Source organism: Dromaius novaehollandiae, chromosome 25, assembly GCF_036370855.1.
Source record: "Dromaius novaehollandiae isolate bDroNov1 chromosome 25, bDroNov1.hap1, whole genome shotgun sequence".
Lineage (NCBI taxonomy): Eukaryota > Metazoa > Chordata > Aves > Casuariiformes > Dromaiidae > Dromaius > Dromaius novaehollandiae.
In genome coordinates, this window is record NC_088122.1 from 651,735 (window position 1) to 672,795 (window position 21,061).

The 21,061-nt window shown below is 38.3% G+C and overlaps 1 protein-coding gene across 2 annotated transcripts in view; it reads left to right on the forward strand.

Annotated features, from left to right (window-relative positions):
- Positions 1-19,423, forward strand: part of PTBP1 (polypyrimidine tract binding protein 1) — a 32,348-nt gene extending 12,925 nt beyond the window's left edge. For both annotated transcript variants that reach the window (XM_026108286.2, XM_026108285.2), the window contains 13 exons: positions 3,861-3,936; positions 4,958-5,130; positions 6,164-6,310; positions 7,718-7,888; positions 8,701-8,811; positions 9,192-9,366; positions 9,944-10,021; positions 11,327-11,475; positions 14,211-14,244; positions 14,741-14,833; positions 15,226-15,442; positions 15,731-15,808; positions 16,242-19,423. In XM_026108286.2, coding sequence (XP_025964071.1) covers positions 3,912-3,936; positions 4,958-5,130; positions 6,164-6,310; positions 7,718-7,888; positions 8,701-8,811; positions 9,192-9,366; positions 9,944-10,021; positions 11,327-11,475; positions 14,211-14,244; positions 14,741-14,833; positions 15,226-15,442; positions 15,731-15,808; positions 16,242-16,374 — 1,584 coding nt within the window. In that variant the 5' untranslated portion in view covers positions 3,861-3,911 and the 3' untranslated portion in view covers positions 16,375-19,423. The remainder of the gene's footprint in view (positions 1-3,860; positions 3,937-4,957; positions 5,131-6,163; positions 6,311-7,717; positions 7,889-8,700; positions 8,812-9,191; positions 9,367-9,943; positions 10,022-11,326; positions 11,476-14,210; positions 14,245-14,740; positions 14,834-15,225; positions 15,443-15,730; positions 15,809-16,241) is intronic.
- The last annotated feature ends 1,638 nt before the right edge of the window (positions 19,424-21,061 follow it).

Here is a 21,061-nt window from a genome sequence, read left to right on the forward strand (position 1 = left end):
ACATGAGTTACAGAGAGCAAATAAAAGAATAGAATTGCTTAGACGTACAATTTTTAAAAACAAACCAACCCCCCCCCCAAAAAAAAAACCCAAAACCAAAAAACACCACAAGAACACAGGTAATGTTTCAGAATCAATAGCTTTTTGTTTCGGCTTTTCAAATATAATTCAAAATACCCAATAGATAAGCTACTGGTGACAAACTTTTTTTAAAGTCTAACTTTTTTAAACAAAATCAGGCTCAGTTTGGTTCCTCTGGCTCTGCTGAAATGAAATACTTGGTACAGAGCACTTGAATGTATTATAACATGTTTTTAAAGCTTATTCATAACACATACAGAAAGAAAACAGTCTGGAAAGAGAACTTGGCGACCACTGCAAGTGTAAAGACGGTCAATTGCTACCAGCTCCTGCTGAAGTTCTCCATACTGAATGCAGACTGAGAGCCCTTCTGTTTTCAATTTACTTCAGGTTAGATCATTCCAAAAAGAAACTATCACTAGAGATTCCTTACAGTTATCTAAGATAATTCTAACAGAGTAACAGTGTGAGAAATGTTGAAGAAAAATGCAGTAGTTGATGCGGTTTGACTCTGTTCAAGGAAGCTTGCCAGCACTGATACGTACTGTGCGATTCTGGTAGTATCATGTAAGTAACTGATGCAACTCCTTGCTATACTGAGTATGCTCCTCTTTGGTTTGTGCTCTAAAAGCCGCTGTTTTAAAGGAAGTCCATGTGGGGAATAATTCTGTTATAACTATGCAGTTGTATGTATGTAGTGTCTGTAAATTTCTTCATGTAGATAAGAAGCCTTAGAATAAATGCAGTTTTCCAAATGCTTCAGTCTTCCCCCTTCATTTGCACATACTTCCTGCTGTGAAGCTTACAAATTGACTGCTGCTTCTTTTGATGTCAAACAATCATCCCCCTCTGCCTCCTGGCTCTGGTCACAGCAGGCAGCATAGAATGTCTTGAAGATAAGAGGGGAGTGGATTTGAAATTGTACTCTTTCATTAAAGAAACATTGACATGTGGAAACTAGCAGCAATAAACATTCCTTGTTGAAATATGTTGTGAGTAAATTTTTAAATGTGCAAGAAAATGTTTATTTTAAACAAGTCATTGGGGAAGCTTCATTCAGGAAATTTAAATTCTTTCTAAAATGGTGCAAATGTTTGTTTTTCCAGTCTATAGTTTCCTAGTCTTGTGTCCATGACAGCCAAACAAGTGGCATTTCCATGGTGGATCATAAGGAGTAATTGAGTGTACTTGCATAGGCACGTTGATTCATATTAGGAATGTCTGAGTTGTGTATGCTCAGAAATATACATGTTGTTATTTAAGTTCTTATTAAAAAAAAGTTCAAGGCCCACTAGGGAATGCTGTAGTGAGTTTCAGAGGCTCTTCAAGGCTCTCTTTTAGGTCATAAACATCTGTCTGTGTTTGTAGGTTTTTGTTTGCTCATAGGCTGTTCTTTTAAACAGCTGCTGGTTGTAACTTATGCCACAAAATATAAAGCTGTACATGTAATTTTTTGATTTAGGCACATAAGCATTTTCAAACTGGATTTTTTTAAATTTTTAATCTTGAATTATGCATTAATTTAAGTAATCAGAAGGATGGGATCTCCCAGACTAGCTTGCCTCTCTGTACTTAAAGATCCCAGGGCTAATTAGAACAGGTGTTAAGGCCAATTCCTAATTACTACTTTGTTTAAGCTAGAACAGGGAGACATCACTAGGTGACCCATTGCCTTTCCAGTGCTTTGCAGATGACCAGTATAGCACATGAGCCATGATTTTGGAACCCCTCCTAATTTCTCATATTCAGTACATCAAAGTCCTTGAGTTTGTCTTTGAAGAGTTAGCAGTAAGTAGTCAAACAAGAAATTCAAGACTGGAAAAAATAAAGCAGTTTATAAGATATCTCTAATTCAGTGTTCTGGGGCTCCTTATGTGACCTACTTTTCCAACCTGTTTACTGATAGAGTAAGCAGAGAGCTTTTGTTGTCGCACAGATACTGTTACTACAATTGCCACTAGATATAGGACATGGTGAGAGATAGTGTTTCTGGTGGTCACAGTATGAAGCAGGGTATGTTTTCATCAAGATGGATGAGATTTAGCTGAGGCAGGAATGAGCTTAGTTCTTTTCTTCCCCCTACTCCTTTTAGAAGAAGTCTTTTAGTGTAGCACTTCTGTATATGAATCACTTCAAAAATTACAAGAAAGTGCTCTTTTAGTATAGTGGATTTGTGTTTTCATGTTTCACTTTCATGTTTTCATTTCATGTATTTTCATAAGTATACTGCTTACAGTGGGTTTTGAGGTCTTTTATGTTACTTGTTTAAAATTAAGTCATACTGATTTTAAACTGTGTTTATGAACATCAATTGCGCTGAGAAGTGATTTGTAGTATTATTTGTTTGTGTCTTAGTAACGTTTTTAATACCTCCTGCTCTAAGTTAGACTAGCCTTGGTCAGTTGAGGTAATTTGGGTGACTTTACAGGTTATGTTGTAATGAGTTGAAATATGTGCATGGTTCACATTAACCTGTCACATAGATCTGTTTAACTTTATTTGTAGGGAATGGAGGAGAGAAGTGCCAGGCTTCACTCTATGCAAATAGATGGAATTATACATTAACTACAGCTACTACAGAGCCTAGAGTAACTAAATGCATTTCTGTTAATGGATTTGCATGATCAGTTTGTTTGGGTAGTTTTAGAATTTCTCACTGGACTGTTTTTTTTTTCTCTCTAAGTTGAAAGGCACTGTACTGCAGTAAGAAAAATCAAAGAAACATGGTATTGGGATGCAGACTGTGCTACTTGCAGCTTTCTGTTCTACAAGTAGACCTGTTGACTTCAGTGGAGAACAACTCCTAGAGTGAAATGCAATAGAGGATGGGATTACAAAGAATTTGTGCCACGCTGTGATACTTGGACTTCTCTGCTTCAGAATGCTTGTCTGTGTCTGTTAGAACAAAGTCCGAAGACAGATCTAAAGTGTTTACTGAGACTTTAGGGTGCTGTCTGGTCCTCCTAGAAATTATTGCTGCTGTTCTGGGGATTATGGCTACACAACAACAAACCAGTGATCTGTGGGGTTTTTTTGTACTAGAATCTAAATTACTTTATTATATGCAGACCAATTTGCTGTTGTAAAATGTGAAAAGTAGCTGCTTTTCTAGTCACTTGATTTTTCTTGCTCTGGCTCTTGGGGGGCTGGGGGAGGGGAAAGAGTTCAATTTCTTTCAGTTCTCAATTTCTCTAGGTTGCATCTTTTCCTCGTCAGGTGGAAATACACATCATCTTTGTTTTCATAATAGTTAAGTCATGCACTAACACTTTTGGCTAGCTTTTGATAACTTGTCTTTAGCTTGAAGAGTTTCTTACTCTTGGTAACCTACAGTAAAATAATCTTCTCTCCTATTGATGAATGCCTGGAGGCACATCTGCTTTGCAGTTTCTGATAAACTGCAGTATTGTTCTAGCTTAAACTAAAAGGACCATAATCTTGTCTGATATCAATAGTCAAATCTATCTTACCAGATACAGTAGGAGAACATATATCTGAATAGAGAGGACTTAATTTAGCAGCTTCAGACAATCCTGAGGTTCCTAATGCCTAGCTGAATGGAGATAGTGGATAATGCTACACACTTGCTAAATTGGCTTTTACTCATATTTAATTTATGTGATGGAGAGGTTGATTGCCCACTGTCAGTATATTTTGCACTTATACTTCTGTTCAGGTTTTTTTGCACCTCAATAGCTCAATTGTTGTTTTGCTTTCCAAGCACCTGAACAGAATTTAGCAAAATGCTGTCAATTTACTGTTCTCCTTTTCTTTTCCAGCGGGGATCTGACGAGCTTTTCTCTACTTGTGTTACTAACGGACCCTTTATCATGAGCAGCAATTCTTCTTCTGCAGGTAATGTTGTCTGTCTATAAAAATAGAAATTGATGATAAGCACTGCAAATACTATGAGGAGGCCTCTTTCTTTTTTTCCTCCCCACTTGTTCTTAATTTTAAAATCTGTTCATTTTTAGTGCTTGTTATTATTAGGCCTTTTGTAAGGCTGAAAGTAATAAACTTCTACCCTGTATCATCAAAAGATTAGTGGACTGAATAAAATCATTGCAGGACAGTTGCTAAAATGATTTTACAGCAATTGCAATGTGCAGTTTGTGCCATAAACTGGTGCAGTTAAAGCACAGTTGAATTCATGTAGGATTATTTTGGAGTCTATAGTAGTCTTCTATTACCTCTACATTGTGTAAGACTCCCAAGTAAGTAATCCCATCCAAGATGGAATCCTTGGGTGCTGAGTCTATACTTTTTTTTCCTCTCTGTGCTTGTCTCAGTGCCTTGAATTGTCTTGCTTTGAGCTACCATTATCTTTTGAGTCTCCATGCCTAACTGTGGCCTCCCTGCTAGACTGTATCAGCTAATGTCTTTGGTATTGTGCTGCTGACAGTCTTTGCCATGCATGCAGTCCAGTTAATCTAAAATTATGTCTTGGATCATGTATTTGTCGTTTTAATATTGCCTACTTTAAGATGTGCTTCTCAAGCTGCTTCATTGCCAAAAGTGCCAATCAAAGTGAAAAGGAATAAAGCAGCAGTCTAGAATCGGTGGCTCAGACCTAAACAAAGCAGAAATGTGGGTGGGTGGGGTTGTGTGTGTGTACTGTAAACAAGCTGTAAAATGGTCACTGGAGAGTTGATTCCATTGCTGTGGCATTTAGCTACATCACTTGGATCACTCATGTAATTTGAAAAATGAGTAAAACCATGTGTCTTCAAACACTGGTTAAATTAGACCACAGTATTTCTCTGTAATGCAGAGAGTAATAACTGGATGGGGAGCGCACATTGCATGTCAAATGTGGTAAATATGTGCATGTTCTATCAAACCCGCTCTAATAAGCAGTGATTTTTGCTTTCCATAGCTAATGGAAACGACAGCAAAAAATTCAAAGGTGATAGTAGAAGCGCTGGGGTCCCATCTCGAGTAATCCACGTCCGTAAACTCCCCAGTGACGTCACGGAGGCAGAGGTCATTTCTTTGGGCTTACCTTTTGGCAAGGTCACCAATCTTCTAATGTTGAAAGGAAAAAATCAGGTATTGTGTCCGAAATTGAAAGTAATGATTATGTCAAACTTGATTACTTGTCATCAGTAAACCACACTCAAGTTGTTTAAACAACTGTCGTGTTAGGAGTCAATAACTTCTGCATACTGTATCTTTCTTTTCCATGATTATCCTGTGAGCTGTAGAAAATGCTGTTTTCAGAGTTCAGTTCCTAATTATAGGTTGTCATTTTTAATTGGTATTATGCTTGGTTTTAAATTACAGACTAAGTAAATGATTTGGACAACAGTGGCATGAGTTGGCTTTTTTCACTCAAGCTTGCTTGATAACTGAGTAACTACAAGCATTAACTTTGCAGGTTAAGGATACCTTTACAGATATATCAAAATGAGCTGGGTAAAGTCAAGATGCTCTTGGGTAATGCAGAAGGTGTGCACTAATTTGGTAACTAAAATTGTCCCTTACAAATTAATGAGTAAAGAAGCAAGCCAACTTTAATCATCACATAAAATACTACATCTTTAATGTTAATTATGAAAATGTACCTCTATTAGATGTTGCATGGCATGATTATATGAAAATACTTAATATAGTGACTCACTACAACCCCTTGCATTTTTGTTTCAAAGTAGAGCAAGACCATAAAGGTATGAAAGAATGAGTAGGTTTACAACTGTGCAGAGAATTATGAGAAGTCTCTTAATATGATAATTAAGAATCTGGGCTGTTGCTCTATTTTATTTTGGCGTTCTTGCAAACACTTCTGTAATTGCCTGTCTTCTAAATGTGTGTAGTGTGGCTCTTGGGATGAGACAAACATGATGTTAATGTCAGTTTGGACAGTGAAATTCTTCATCTGTTCTACGTATAGCCCATTCTTAAATAATTCTGTATGCAAAGAAAAACTTGCATGTAAATGCAGTAGTCAAGTCAAAATACTGATGCAATTCAAGTTCCTTCTCAAGTTATCAATCGCACTATATTATTGTCAAGTGTTAACACTGTCTCCTAGTGTGAGCTACTTTGATAATATCTGCATGTATTGGATTTGACTTCTGTGCAGGCTTTCATAGAAATGAATACGGAGGAGGCAGCCAACACCATGGTAAACTATTATACCACAGTCACTCCAGTCCTTCGAAGCCAGCCCATCTACATTCAGTTCTCCAACCACAAGGAGCTCAAAACGGACAACTCTCCAAACCAAGCAGTTAGTTTGTTTTTTACATTGTCATATTGGTGGGAGGGACGGACATGGTTCTCACCTAGTGCTTTGATTTGTGATGCTGGTGTAGACATGAAAGGATTTCAAGGGATTTGATTTTAGCTATGATAGCGCTAAGCAGAGCTTGTTGTGTTTTCTGTGAATTTGAATACAGACACTTCTGATCTAGTTTCTGAGAGCCTGACTTTCAGAATAAAGTGCTCTTGCTTGCATCTTTCCCTTTGCTTATGATTTGTCATGTGCTACTTGGGAACAGTAGGGAAGAAACAATGATTTCTACCAATAGCTTCTAGCTTAAGGACTCCTGTAATGGTTTTTACTCAAAATCTTAAATTGTTAAATAAGCTACTAAAACTGGCTTGAAATTGAAATGTCAGGGGAGGAAAATACAATAGCAAATATGAGATTGTGAGAATCAGTGTATTAGCGTTCTTTAATTAGAAACAGTAACTGAATAGATATCTAAAGACTTGATGAGCTTTAGTGCTTTGGAAAATGTTTGTATCTAATATTTGAAGCTTTATATAAAGTGAAGCTCTGGGGCAAAATTCTGTCTTCAGTAGAGTATAATGCGTTGCTAGTGAGTATTAGCTTTTGCAGGCAGCACTTGAACACAGCAGTTCTTGATGCTTTGTCTGTGCTATCTAAAGTTCCTGTGAAAGATAGGCTCTGCACAGAGTAAAAGGTTCCCTTTTCTGGCTCAGCTCGTATTGGCATTCATTCAGGACAAGAACACTGGAAAGAAGTTCAAGTTACTTGTGCCTCCTTATCGGGGATGTCTGCCTAGTACGTTGTTTGCCTCCTCTCACTTTTCAGACTGACATTCATCAGGATCTAATGCTGTGGAGAGGAAGTGCTACTTGGTGCAAATAACAAAACCAGAATCTGATGCTCAATGCTGAGCCCATTATAATGGCATACACCTAAGGGGGACTCTTTACAGAATTTTTTCCAAGTCTCTTCACTCCTGGATCCCTACAGCAGCTGAACATTAATCTTTCAGTCTTGTCAGTTTCTGTAGTATTCTGGAGACAGTATTTCACCCTTGAAGAGCCCAACTTTTCCATTCTTCTAAACAGTGGAATAACTTTGCTGCATCTGTAGATGCTGATCAACATTTTAATTCATCCATATATACCATTCATGATTTCTAGCTGTAGTGCAAGTACTTCATATTTTACTTGGTTTGTATTTTTGCATTGCTGTGATGATTTTGTATTGCCCGTGTTTAAAATGTGCTGAAGTCATTGCATCTTCAGTCTTAGGGACAGTTAATTGCTAGCCCTTTTGAGTTCTGCTCTTTAGTAGTTTGCAGAGGAGAATCTCCAGAAGAGCTCAATATGTATTTCTGCAAGCAGGAGTGTCAGTCTAACAGGATGTTTGGTTCTGCAGCGTGCCCAAGCAGCTCTGCAAGCAGTGAATTCTGTTCAGTCCGGAAACCTAGCGCTGTCGGCCTCTGCGGCAGCAGTAGATGCAGGAATGGCGATGGCTGGCCAGAGCCCTGTCCTGAGGATTATTGTTGAGAATCTCTTCTATCCTGTCACTCTAGATGTTCTGCATCAGGTAAAACATGTTACAACAACTTCTTGTAGATCAGCATGGAGGAAAGTGTAGCAACAAATAGTAAATTAGCATATTTGCAACATAAGTGTTTTAACAGCATGTTCTTATCCATATAAACCGAACTTTGAGATGAGCCACTCTGAACATAGCCCGCATCTCTACTTTCTGGACCATGGTGCCCGTGTGACTCTTCTGGTTTTGATCCCAATCTGTCCAAACTTTAATTTCCAGAGATTTGGTTGGTGGTCTGTTTTAGTTGGGTTGAAATCTAGTTCAGGGCAAAGGACAAATACTGATACTTTCAAGACAGCTCTTGAAGCTGTAGGTAGGATTTAGAGGGAGTAGCTGTTAGATATCCTTATGGAAGGGTAGAGGAAAAATAAATGTAGTATACCCAAGCCATTTAGGCATTAGTTTGTCTCTCTGTCTGGAAAAGTAACTCTCGCTGTGTACTAAGGTTGCTTAACTTCATCTTTGTGTTTAAAATATGAGTTTGACTGTATTGAAGAATCCCTGGAAAATTCTGAGAAAGTTCCATTTTACAAAGGTGTATGTGAATCTCCCTGTGTACGAATTTAGTAAGACAAAACTAAACCTTTCTATTAAGGGAGCACTTCAGTAACGATGTTATTTTCTAATCTGATGCCATGCTAGTGAGCTAAACGATGCCCACAGAGCAGTTTAAAACCTCAGATTTTTAAGCTGAAAAACTAATAGTGTGAAAAGATAGATTTTGTTGTTTCTGCTTCTAATAATGGGGGTAAATGAAATTCACCTACTGGAAATAAGATAAGGCACACATTATCTTGCAGATTTTTTCGAAGTTTGGTACAGTCTTGAAAATAATTACATTCACAAAGAACAACCAATTTCAGGCCCTGCTACAATATGCTGACCCAGTGAGCGCTCAGCATGCCAAACTGGTGAGTAGTACACTTTCATTGCTAAAAGCAAGCTTCAGAATTTAAATAACTCAGGTATGTATTAATCTAGATCAACTTCAGGAATGAACATTTTGGAATATTTTGTGGTCATGTTATGTTTGTGCAAGCACTGACATAGTGGCAGATTGCATGTGCAAGTGGGAGGGAATTTTCACCACTAAAACAGCAGTAGGGTTATTTTGAGTAAATACTGGAGGGGATAAAATGAAGTGATGGTAGCATCACACAAATTAAGATGCTGCACATCTTCAGAGGGTCCAGTGTTACCTGGGGTGATGTAACACTTTGCCTCTTCAGAGATTTGTTACCTGATTTAGTATAAATACACCTTGAATAAAAAATTGTTTATTTCCTTACAGTCTTTAGATGGACAGAATATCTACAATGCCTGTTGTACACTGCGCATAGATTTCTCAAAGCTCACAAGTCTCAATGTAAAATATAACAACGATAAGAGCAGAGATTATACACGGCCAGACCTACCTTCTGGGGATAACCAGCCCTCTCTTGATCAGACCATGGCAGCTGCTTTTGGTGAGAATTCTTAAAATGGGAGCAGGACAAATGTAACTGATACTTTTGTCAGTCGGGAAAGGGGAGGGGATGTAATCCTAGTATATTTGGTTGTACAAAATTTTAGTGTACTGTGTGACTGATTAAAAAACTTGGGAACCACTGGATGAGACTAATGCGAAGTACTAGTATGGATGTATGTATGCAGATGCATGCTACTACTGTGAAAGCTGTTCTTGCTTTGGCTGACTTTTAGATTTTGCTGCTTTCTGAGTTGCTAGTGCCATCTGCTGTTCTGTCTACAATATAGACTTAGCAATAATTTGGGGTGTTGTAGCCTATAGCTTAAACTATTGCGGTTAAACTGTTGTGGAAGCTACCTAGCTTGTTTAGTCAACAGCCATCTAATAGCTGTTTCAGAACAGCAGACTCGGAGGAGAAATACTTTGTCATTTCTTGAAGAAATTCAGTATTGCATTAGAGACATTTTTGATTTATAATTGGGGCTTAGCTTCCAACTAGACTTCAAGATATTCTAGCTATACCTAGAGTTGCCTTGCTGTGGATATTTATGTGTAATGTATATATCTTTTCCCAGGTGCCCCAGGAATAATTTCTGCCTCTCCATATGCAGGAGCTGGCTTTCCTCCTACCTTTGCAATTCCTCAGGCTGCAGGTACTGTATTTCGTAAGTCGAAACTTTATATAGGTTCTGTGATTATTTCTGAAACTGTCTTGAGGTTTTAGAGCTAAGTGATGTTTTTGTTGGGATCAGTCATGTAAATCTTGAGTGCTAGCACTAGGGCATAGAAGGGAATGGTGTTTCAGTATGTAAACTCAACTAGGAATACAGAAGTGTAGTTGAGAACCTCTGCCTGGACAAATATTCCTGTAGTAACAGGAAAGTCTGAATAGCAGAAGGGGAAAGACAGTCAAAACGCTATTTAAAATATTTATTTGAGGGAAATAATTAAGTTTTTTGTATTTGGACTCTCGTAGTATTAAATTACTAGGTTGCTGAGTTTGGGAACTTGACTTCTGTGAAGGCAGTCAAAAGCTAAGAACCTTCATCCATTTCTAAATATTCTGAATAAAGCTAATATTTAAATGTGGGCCTAATCACACTGTTAAGGTTGCACTGTGAAACTGACAACTTGTATGTAACAAAATATTGTGACTTACAGAAATAAATAAGCGTTTGAGGTTAATACTTAGGGGTCTGGGTGCTAAATACTCCTGTTGGAGCGTTAGCAAAACAAATTTGCTTTGTTTTTCATAGCATACTGAGCTAGGGTCAGCGACTCTTCTGTAACTTGATAGAATTTCCTTGCTAATGACAAACCAGCACAAATCGAACTCCGTCCAGCCACTAATGTTTTGTCAATATTTTGTCCCATTGGGGAAATGTACAGTGCCACTTTGAGAATTAATTTCATTTAACCACTAGCAGATGAAGTGTAAAGCTCTTCCCTTTGGAGGGCTAATACTGTGAGGTGCCACATGTTACTGAGCATCCTGGAAATGCATATGAATAAAACTTAAATGTTTCTCCGTTCAAGAAGGAATTAGCTAATGGTAGCATATATCTGACTGAAATGCATGGTTAAAGAATGAAGCATTTTTGGCATGCACTAGTTGGAAAGACCTTCTCAAATGCACTGCTTGTGATACCTTTCCTGCACCAACAGAACTGAGGCTTTGTGCTGATTCCGCTTGTAAAACATGCAAAATATTGTAGTTAACAATACTGTGTGGAGAGGCATCTGTTAAGCACCAGGCACTGCAAGAGCAAATACTATTAGAAATTATAACATTTCCTGCAGCACCAGAATTGGAGGTTCCTGTTGCTGTTAGAATAGTTCACTGTGTTTTGAACTGTTACTTGCATGTTAAAGGTGTGCTGTTCTCCCTTCTGGTGCAGCAAATACACTAGAGTACATGCTGTTAATTTCTTTACTGGTTAATATTCTTTAATTTCCAGGCTTGTCAGTTCCAAATGTTCATGGAGCGCTAGCTCCTTTGGCTATCCCATCAGCAGCAGCTGCAGCGGCTGCAGCAGGACGGATTGCCATTCCCGGCCTCACTGGGGCAGGGAACTCTGTTCTGCTGGTTAGCAATCTGAATCCTGAGGTTAGTGGAGTCCTAATTTTACTACTTTTCCCCCTCCTTCCTGTTACCTCTGCTTTCAGCACAATCTGTGTTCAGAAAGTGAAACATTGAAAGTGAAAACCCTACTGTATCCTAAAGGAAACGGCAAAACCAGAAAAGCAGATGACATGGGCTCTGCCAGTTCTAAGCCTCAAAGCAGATCAGTACTCTAGTTGCTGAAGGGAAATGGGAAAGTCTGTCTCTCAAATTTAAAAACTTTGCTCTTCTTTGGTTGAAAGCCAAGGGTGCTGCCTGCCTGCTCTTGTCCCATAAAGACTACAAAGCCTGTCCCTTCCTCCCTCTTATTTGGAATCTCCTTGCCACTTCCATGGAATAGTGTCATTTGGGTCACAGAATAGTCATGTCCATTTCCCCCCCTTCTCCCCCAGCATGTTCTAGTTTTTAATACATTAATTCAGAACTACAGAGAGAGTTTGTTCCGACCTTTACTCTTTCTGTGTAGTGTCTGGACCCCTGCCAGCTTGACTTTGTTGTACCTGTGCAGTATTTCCTCTGCCATGTGCTTGCACATTTATTTTTTTTCCTTTCCAAGATTCCTGGAAGTTTTTCCTTAGTTAAACCCTTAACAACTCAGTTCACATTTTCAATTCTGTTTAACTTATCTCAATGAGTTGAAATATTTGGGCTTCTTAAAATGAAGCAACTAAAATTGAACAAAAATCTTCTTTAATGAAAGACTCCATCATGAGAGAATTTGATAAAGAGTATCTTGGATTTTTAAGTCAGCTTCTGTCTCTTTGTCAGATTGGAAGTGTAGAATCTTCTAGTGTGTGCAATAGAGTATGAGGAGTCTCTGATGGAAAACAATACTTTAACTGGTGGGACCGCACACACAACTTAATACTACTTTGTAAAAGCTATAAAACTTACCAGTGATGTCAGAGTAACCACAAAACCTCTTTTGCATCAAAGGGGAAGTCTGGATGTGATGAAGAATAATCAAAAATATTTAACTCTTCATGAGATTAACCAATTAAATCAGTATTTTTGGACTTCTTTTCATCTGTCGTTACTGTTTTCTCCAGGGCATGAAATAATGGCACGGACTGTGGTACAAGCTTTGGCTTGGATGAGTTGTTCTTTCTACTTAGGAACTCTTGTTGCGCTGTTCCAGGAGCGGTCATGTTTGGCTTGGTCCCAGTGACTTGCTTGCTGTTAAGACAAAAATCTTAAACATTAAGAGCTGGCATTGTTATTCTTGACCAATGTAACATAGTCTAGTCTGTCTAGTGTGCTTTTCTTGGGATGATTCTACATGGACTGGATGGCAGTGGTAGGGGTATAGCATAGTCTTTTTATCCTATATAAATTTGTGTATGTTTACAGCTCTTAAGAGCAGTGTCTAAATGATGTGCACAGTTCTCATTTAAATAGGAGCAACCAATTATTTCATGCCTTGTGTTTTTTGATGAGCTCTTCACTATCCATCCAGCTTATCTTTGGGCTAGAGAGACTTTGATACTTGGACTGAAGCTGAGAACTAACAGACCTAAAACTTTTTCTATTGCTTGTATAATCAGTGTTGTAGAAACTTACCTGTGGCACAACCAGTTAGTTAAGAGACAGTATTTCTCTAGAGTGACTCCTTTGTAACGTGTAAGGCCTTTTTCTCATTCAGAATCGTGGAAATTAAAATTATTCCACTTACCCTTTCTACAATGGGTGGAGGAAGTCTGGATGTCTCAGCTTGCACTAGCTTTTACTTTGAGTGCAGGCTTTTGTCTGCATGTTAAGTTAGTGTTGTCATTGGGAACAGAGATGCTGTTTCCGCTTTTGATATTCTGGCTGAGTAATAGTATTGGATTTCTGCATTATGAGGTCAACCCACTGAGAAAGATGGAAGGGAATAGTCTTCTGTCGTAAATGTGGTACCAAGTTTCTTTATAGCAAGCCCTTCTAGCAGCACTTTGAGGTGTGTGGCAATGATTCTTAACCAAATTGGTCTTTTCTTGTTTGGTTACAGCTAAATATGCAATATAGATTGCTTCCTCTAGTCAATTGTCTTAAAGCAGCAAACACAGCTGTGTTTATTTGACTCGATCCATAAAGTCATTTCTTCTAAGAAATGCTTGGAAATCAGAGAAAACAGTATTTTTAGTCATAATTTTACAGAACACTATTGCAGTTTAATTCAATATTAAAGCCAGTAGAAGTCACTCTGTTGTGATACTGTCTCCTACCTCTTTGTATATCTTAAGTAAAAATGCCTTTTCTTTATCATTGTGTTCCACTAGGTAAAACCTATTAACTGTTTCTGTAAACAAATATTGTATGTAGAAGTCTATAAATCTGACTGATGGAACACTACATATTTCCTTATGTATTTACTGACCTGTGTTTTTTGCTACTTTTTTCTTTTCTCCCCCATCCCTGAATTTTTTTTCTTCCCCTGATCCGGAATTTCTTTGCCAACTGACTGCACGGTACTTCTGCTTCCTGTTGTTGCTTGAAACAAAAAATAAAAACATTCCCCTTCCAAAAAAAAAAAAAAAAAAAAAAAACCCTGCTCTTCGGAAACCAACCTGCCCTTCAATATTAACCATCTTGAAAACTTCATCATCCATCAACCAATTTCGCCATTTCCTGCGGGGACTCTGCCCTTCCTCGTTGTGGACGATTTGTGCAACCTCGCTCTCCCCTTCGATTCCTTACCTCTTCCCTGTCCCTCCGCTGCCTTGCTCTGCTGTTCTCTAAAGAGAGTTACACCCCAATGCCTCTTTATTCTTTTCGGTATGTTATTATTCACACTTTTTATTACCTTGTTTTTCATTTATTTGAAATTACTTTTTTGATACTTCAAAAATGTACAGTTTGCAGTTTGCCATTTTTGAATGCATAATTTCATTTTTATATTGTTTACTTAGTTTGCTATTTAATTTTAGTTTGCCTTTATTTTATGTTCAGTTATGCATGGTTTATTGCTTTGCATGTCTTTTTTATAAGAGTTTTAAATTGTGGTAGCATGCTAAATTGTCCAGTCTTCTGGCAGTTAGATTTTTGCTTTTTGCTGAAACCCAATATCTTTTCTTTAATGTATTGTTCCATTATTATTCTGCTATATAAGAATTTTCCTTAAGTAGAGCAGAATAAGTAAACATGGTTGGAATGAGATCAGTTCTGGTTGTGAATGAATGTTTTTGCTGTTGGATTGATTAGCTAATGCTAAGTTGAATGAGACTTTCTTTTTTCCTACCTAAGACTATTTTTGTTTCCTCACTTTCTGAAGGAGTCTATGGTGATGTGCAGAGGGTGAAGATCTTATTTAATAAGAAAGAGAATGCCCTAGTTCAGATGGCTGATGGAAACCAGGCTCAGCTTGGTAAGCAAGCTTAATTATATCAGATTGCTAACTTGTTAAGAGACCTATGACTACCTAAAGTTTTAATATCAGAGTGCTGTTGTCTTGTTTCTTTAAAAAACAACAACAACAACAAAAAAACAGTGAATGTCAGCACTTAATTACATGTCTGCATATGTAGTTTGGGTATAGTGTAACTCTGGAGGAGGCGTAGTATGTTTGTGCCAGATAATCTTACTGGAAAGAGAAAATAACAGAATAAGGCAGAGCAGTTAATGCCTGGTATGCAGTTCCTGGAGCATGTGATAATTGCATAGGGAAGAAATAGAATGAAATTCTAGCTTGGGTTTAAACATGAGGGGAAAATAGAAATATCACTGAAGTCAGTGCTGTCTTTGCTTTAACTGTTGCAGCCATGAGTCATTTAAATGGTCAGAAGCTTCATGGGAAGCCAATCCGCATAACACTGTCCAAGCATCAGACAGTACAACTTCCCCGTGAGGGGCAGGAAGACCAAGGTCTGACTAAGGATTTTGGAAATTCTCCTCTCCATCGTTTCAAGAAACCAGGCTCCAAAAATTTCCAAAACATCTTCCCCCCTTCTGCCACTCTTCATCTGTCCAATATTCCGTAAGTATCTGCACAGAGAATTCTTAGGTGGCTGAGTATAATATTGTGAAAATATTTGGCAAACGAAGTTAGCTTCAGAGTGAATACAGTCAACTTTTCACTGCTGGCAGGAGTAAAGTTTGTCCGTCTTCCTGTAGTTCCTCATAGCTTTGCCAGCCCATGGAGTTACTGGTAGAGAATTCAGAAAAGGGATTTATGAGGATTGTATGTATATTGGTGGGTGGTGTGGTTTTTTAGGTTAGTTTAGTCTGTCAACCTACAGTTGACTGGAAAACTGATTTCTTTCAGACCTTCAATAACTGAAGATGACCTCAAGATGCTATTTTCAAGCAATGGTGGGATGGTCAAAGGATTCAAATTCTTCCAGTAAGTTTTTCTCTTATGGACTGGCCTACCTAGTGCTGAGCTCTTAAGTGTGAGGGTGGTAGAAGCACTTACTAGTAATCTTGATTGAAAATCGACTTGGGCTAAGCTAAAGGTGAGCAGAATGATTTTTGTCATATTTGACTCCTCTAGAATAAGGAATTCAGGAGTAACCCTGGATTGAGTGCATGGTGAGTACGATGAGTTGATGAAGAAATATAATTTAAGGTAGCTGAGTTCGTTGCTTGGATATGCATGTTTATCATACAGACTTACTCTTCCACGTATAAGAGGAAAGAAGTATATCTCAATTACCCAAGTAGCTGTAAAGTGAAATGTCTGTCTGGCCTTCTTGAGTGCTAGACAAGAAAACTTGCATAGAGTTAGACTCTGCAAATGATGGTACTAAACATGACTTAAATCTCTGCCTTGTTAGGAAGGACCGTAAAATGGCTCTGATCCAGATGGGCTCTGTGGAAGAAGCCATTCAATCACTCATTGACCTCCATAATCATGACCTTGGGGAGAATCATCACCTGCGTGTGTCCTTCTCGAAGTCCACCATTTAAAGCTTTGGAAGGCATGAGACAAAATGGACTTGACTTAAAACCTCTTGGGTTCAGCCTTGACCTTAGAGGGCTGAACACTAGGGTTTCAACTTCCATCATTCCAGAAAAAAGCCACTTTAAAAATGCAGCTGAAGTGACCTTAAAAGACCAGAGATTTTATTTTTTTAAAGAGAAATCAGTTTACCGGTTTTTAAAAAAATTAAATCTAATTCATATTGCTAACCTTGCGGTGATGGGTAACAATCTTGACTGTTCAAATAAAAAATCACAAGTTAAAGTTTACACTTTGGAACCTGCTCTGGGAAAATTCCCCTCCCCTCCCGCTCTTCCTCCCCCCAAAAAGCAGATCCTAACAAGTTTATCAGGTTTCACATTGATGCCTTTTTTATTTTCTTTACCCATCCATGCCTTGAAAGACCTAAAACCACTGTGTAAATTCACTTTAGCGCCTTGGAGTCAGGATTTTGCAAAATGCATGGTGTATAGGAGTTCCCAACTCACCCAGCACAAAAATAAGTTGCATTGATCTTACCTAAACTGTGCATCTGCTATCCTGTGCCTTAAACTTCTCGTCTTTTGGGGAAAACATCTGAACTGTAGGGATTGGATTGGGAGAGTTGAGGGGAATGAATGAGTTCTGGCTTACTAATCCATTTATTGCAACAAAGGACAAGTGAAGCTGGCAAGTGGATAAAGAAAATATTGGGCTTTGACTCTTTAGGCAGTTGTATCCCACAGTCCATGAAATGTCTCAATCTGCATAGTATCATGTATCTTCATGCCACTTTCCAGTTTGCATGTGGTTTATCTCCATCTGCAAACTTTTCAAGTGGGAGTTATTTAAGATCCTTTGTTTATAACATTCAGACTAAGCAGAAAGGTCTGGGTGGGGAAGCATTCCCATGACCAAATTACATTCCAATGTCAATAGCAAATCAAAAGGCTCTACCCTTCACAAGAGCATTGATCGAGATATGAAATTAACCACTGTTGGACGCTTGTGAAGATGAATCATTAAGAGTTTGTCTAAATTGTGTGTGTATATATATATATCTAAATACTTGGCTAGGATTTGAAAAATTATTGGATATCCCACATTTAGAAAGGTGTTCATGCGAGTCACCTTCGTGCCCCTGATTTGAGATTAACAAGACCAATGTAGCTCTGCCATCATTCTTATAGCATGTCTTCAGCATTTGAGCTTTTTGTTTTAATTCTTGTATTATACTTTTTGAAGCAGTTGCTGTCATCTGTGCCTAGCAATATTTCCAGTTGACCAAATATTCTAATCTCTTTATATGCAAAAGAAATAGTTTAAGTACCTTTTTATAGAACGATAAGATGGTATAAACGTAATCTAAATTTACTCCTTTGTGGTATTACCCTTGTATACTGTACTTTCTTATTTTATTTTTTTTGTAATTGAAACTGTAGGGCAGGAATTTAGTTATCAGGCTGAGGTCATGACTGAGGATGAGTAATGTGATTGATAAAACATGTTAAGCTAAGCAGATTTTTAAAGCAAAGTGTTTTGAGATAACAAGCACAAATAGCTTGTGAATTTAAGTAAAAGGACCCAGGCTAAAGTTTTTACTTTTTTTTTTTTTTTTTAATCTACAAGCCCAAATCTTTTTAAGTTATAGGAAGGGAATTTATTAAAAGTAGAATACAGCAGATCGTTTTTTCCCAATGATACAACTTTTTTTTTTTTCCTCCTGGCTTACAACTCTTTTCCCAGGCCATTCTGCCTTTCTATTTTGTATAATCCGATGTTGCCTTACATTTCCCTCTAACCTGCAACCTGTTCGGATGCAAAATAACAAGAATCTTGTACTTTTTTTTCAGGGTTTTTCTGCAAATTGTGGACCAAAGTTTGTTTTTTAATTGTCTTAGTGTTGCAAGTTACGATTTCCTTGCTTAGTGTGGGAGCTCTTGACTTGCCTAGCACTGAGTGTTTGGAAAAGTCTTAACTTTTCTTAGTTCCTCCCTGAACTCTTGAGGATGTGAATTATGCTGGAGAAGCGTGTGAAGTCTGAGTGAGGGTTCAGCTTGGGTTGCTGGCATAAGATTGATAATACTTGTCTGCCTTAGTCTTCAGCTTGTGGCTGAAAGGAGTATGAAACCATCTTAAATGAAAGTGTTGTCCCCAGTGGAGCTGAAAAAAAGTTCAGCTGACAAGTAGATGCTGGTTTCGGTTACCTACAAATCTGAATAAGCCTGTTAATGAAAAGCCTTGTCATCTGCTACTTTGAAAAGCTCTCTTTGCTTGCATCTTACGCTCAATAGGGCAAATTCAGATGTCTTGGTAATTGTCAACTAGAGTTAATTTCCTCATCTGCCTTCTTCCCCAAATGAAAAACAGCAAATCAATTCCTCTTGCAGCCAAGGAACATTGGCTATTCAGTTGGCACTCCTGAATGTGCCACAGGCAGCACTGTACCTTGAAAACACCATGCGCAATCCAAGTGGAACAGCTGTGGTTTAACTTTTAAATGCATTCAATCAACCTCACCCAAGACACTGGGAAGAGGCTTATTGGAATGAAACCTGTCTGGTGGCCTTTAACCTTGATTTGGTCAACACACAGGCTATATATATTTTGCAAAATGCAAGCAAATGAATTGAGGTAACCCCAGAACCCAGACAATTGTGGGTTTTTCCTTTGGATCCCTGTGTTTGCATGTAAAGAATGTGAGTAACAAAAGGGTGTACATATTTATAATTTTTTTATACCTGTTGTAAGACATGAGGGGGCAGCAAAACCCAGTTTTTTATGGTGAACAGATGTATTGTATATTTTGATAACAGCTATTACAGGTTCAGTATTGTGGAAGGTGGGGTGGGAGGGTAAGCATACACAACATCAGAATTCCATTGCCTCTTTCAAAGAATGTTTGTAATGCAAAAAGAAATGAAATTAAAACTATTTTATAACAACCTTTGTACCTTTCTGTAGCTCCATTATTTACTGTTCAGATTGTAGAAAGCAGTTATTGGCCAGTCTGTACTTGTGCTTTCAATAAATTTCTTCTGTATTCTTTGCTTCTGATTTTCCTATCTTTTTATTGTGCCTTTTTTGCTTCTGATTTTTCCTTCTAATGTAATTTCAGCTGCCTCATTTTATATAACTTTGACTTTTCACATACCTCTGGGCTAGTGGAATGTTTGTTCATACTAGCATCTTTGTGCAGAGTAAAGGGTGATATAAACTAAGATTGAGGCTGGAAAGGGTAACTGTGAAGCATACTTTAATGATCCATTCCAAACTGTTCCACTCCAGCCCTTCAGTGCTTGAATGGTGAAGTTCAGAGGTATGAGGTTATGGGGCCTTAACTGATGCTCTGCCTTTGTCACATTCCAACACTTTTTTTTTCCATGTTCCTAAACTTTCCATATACTCTAGCTAATATCCATGGAATAACCAACTTTCAAGTCAAATATATAATACTCTCTGCAGTTTTATGCTTTAGATGTGTAAAAGCTTTCTGACTAGCTGGATGTCATAATGCTGAGTTTCACGTCCAGTGTTCCTGTATGTAAGTAGATTCCTATTTTAACTTCTGTAACAGTAGTGAATGATGATCTTGGTTTTTGTGGGTTACTCTGTGTGAATACTCAAGCTTTCTGTTGGTCGTACCTGACCGTTTATAAGCTCCCTGAGGAGTAAGGCCTCTAGTTTCTAGAGAGGTTTGACTTCTTATCTGTATGCTTAACTCAGAGTTAATTCCCTGCCAAGTAAATGCTCTTTGTAGACCTGGAGACCTCAGAGCACGTTCGGCTATCAAGAAGGGAGACCTGAAGTTCCAGGTATGAGACTCCCAAATTTTTATGCTATGAATATCTTAGGACTGCAAAGGGAAGCAGTGGAAACCCAGATGCTTCGTGGGAAATACCAATGAACAAAGCTGCCTGCATAGTGGGAAAGGTGTCCTAGTAAAGGTAAAGGTGTCACTTTCGGTAGTGACAGGCTGGCTGCAGAACTGTTGTATTGCTTCTGAGGTTTTTTGTCATCTACGCCAGAACTCTAAAAAGCAGAAGGTGATTCCTGAAGAGGTTTGCACCCAGCATGCTTTGTGCCGCTTCCTTCGAGTGGCCTTGGTGCTGTGAGCTACCAGAGGCTTCTTGCTGCAGATTTCTGAAATAGAAATGCAGCTTATTGCACAGCAGTGAGTGCGCACATCTCGCACGAGCGCTTTTCATTGGTGGTGTACACTCTGCCCAAGCAGATGATAGTTGAAAACGTTGCAGTTGAATAGACTTCCCATGGGTTTCAGGATATAAAGAATAAATGTATTGAGCTGTTGCTTTTGTGGCTCTGCTGTTTTCTGTCCTTTGGCTGCATTCCCTTTGTGTTGAATACATTAGCATTAAACACTAGCTTATTTTATAGGCATCTCAGTATAGACTTCAGCTCCAAGGTTACTGAGCAGGATTCTTCAGGAGCCTTAGGCTACTAAGAGAGATCACTGTTGTTCCTTGAAGGTATAATAGGATTTGTAACAGCTGTCTCTTCCCTCACCCATTTTGATGCCTGTGTGAAAATAAAGCCAAGCTGCATGCATCATCACCCCACAGGAATGAGCAAGCTAATTGTTTTGGTTCAGGAAGTTCCCTTATAAGAGTTACGGGTTATAGGGTGCACAGCCCATTCCTAAATGTGAAAGGCGTAGACACTAACTTTTGCCTG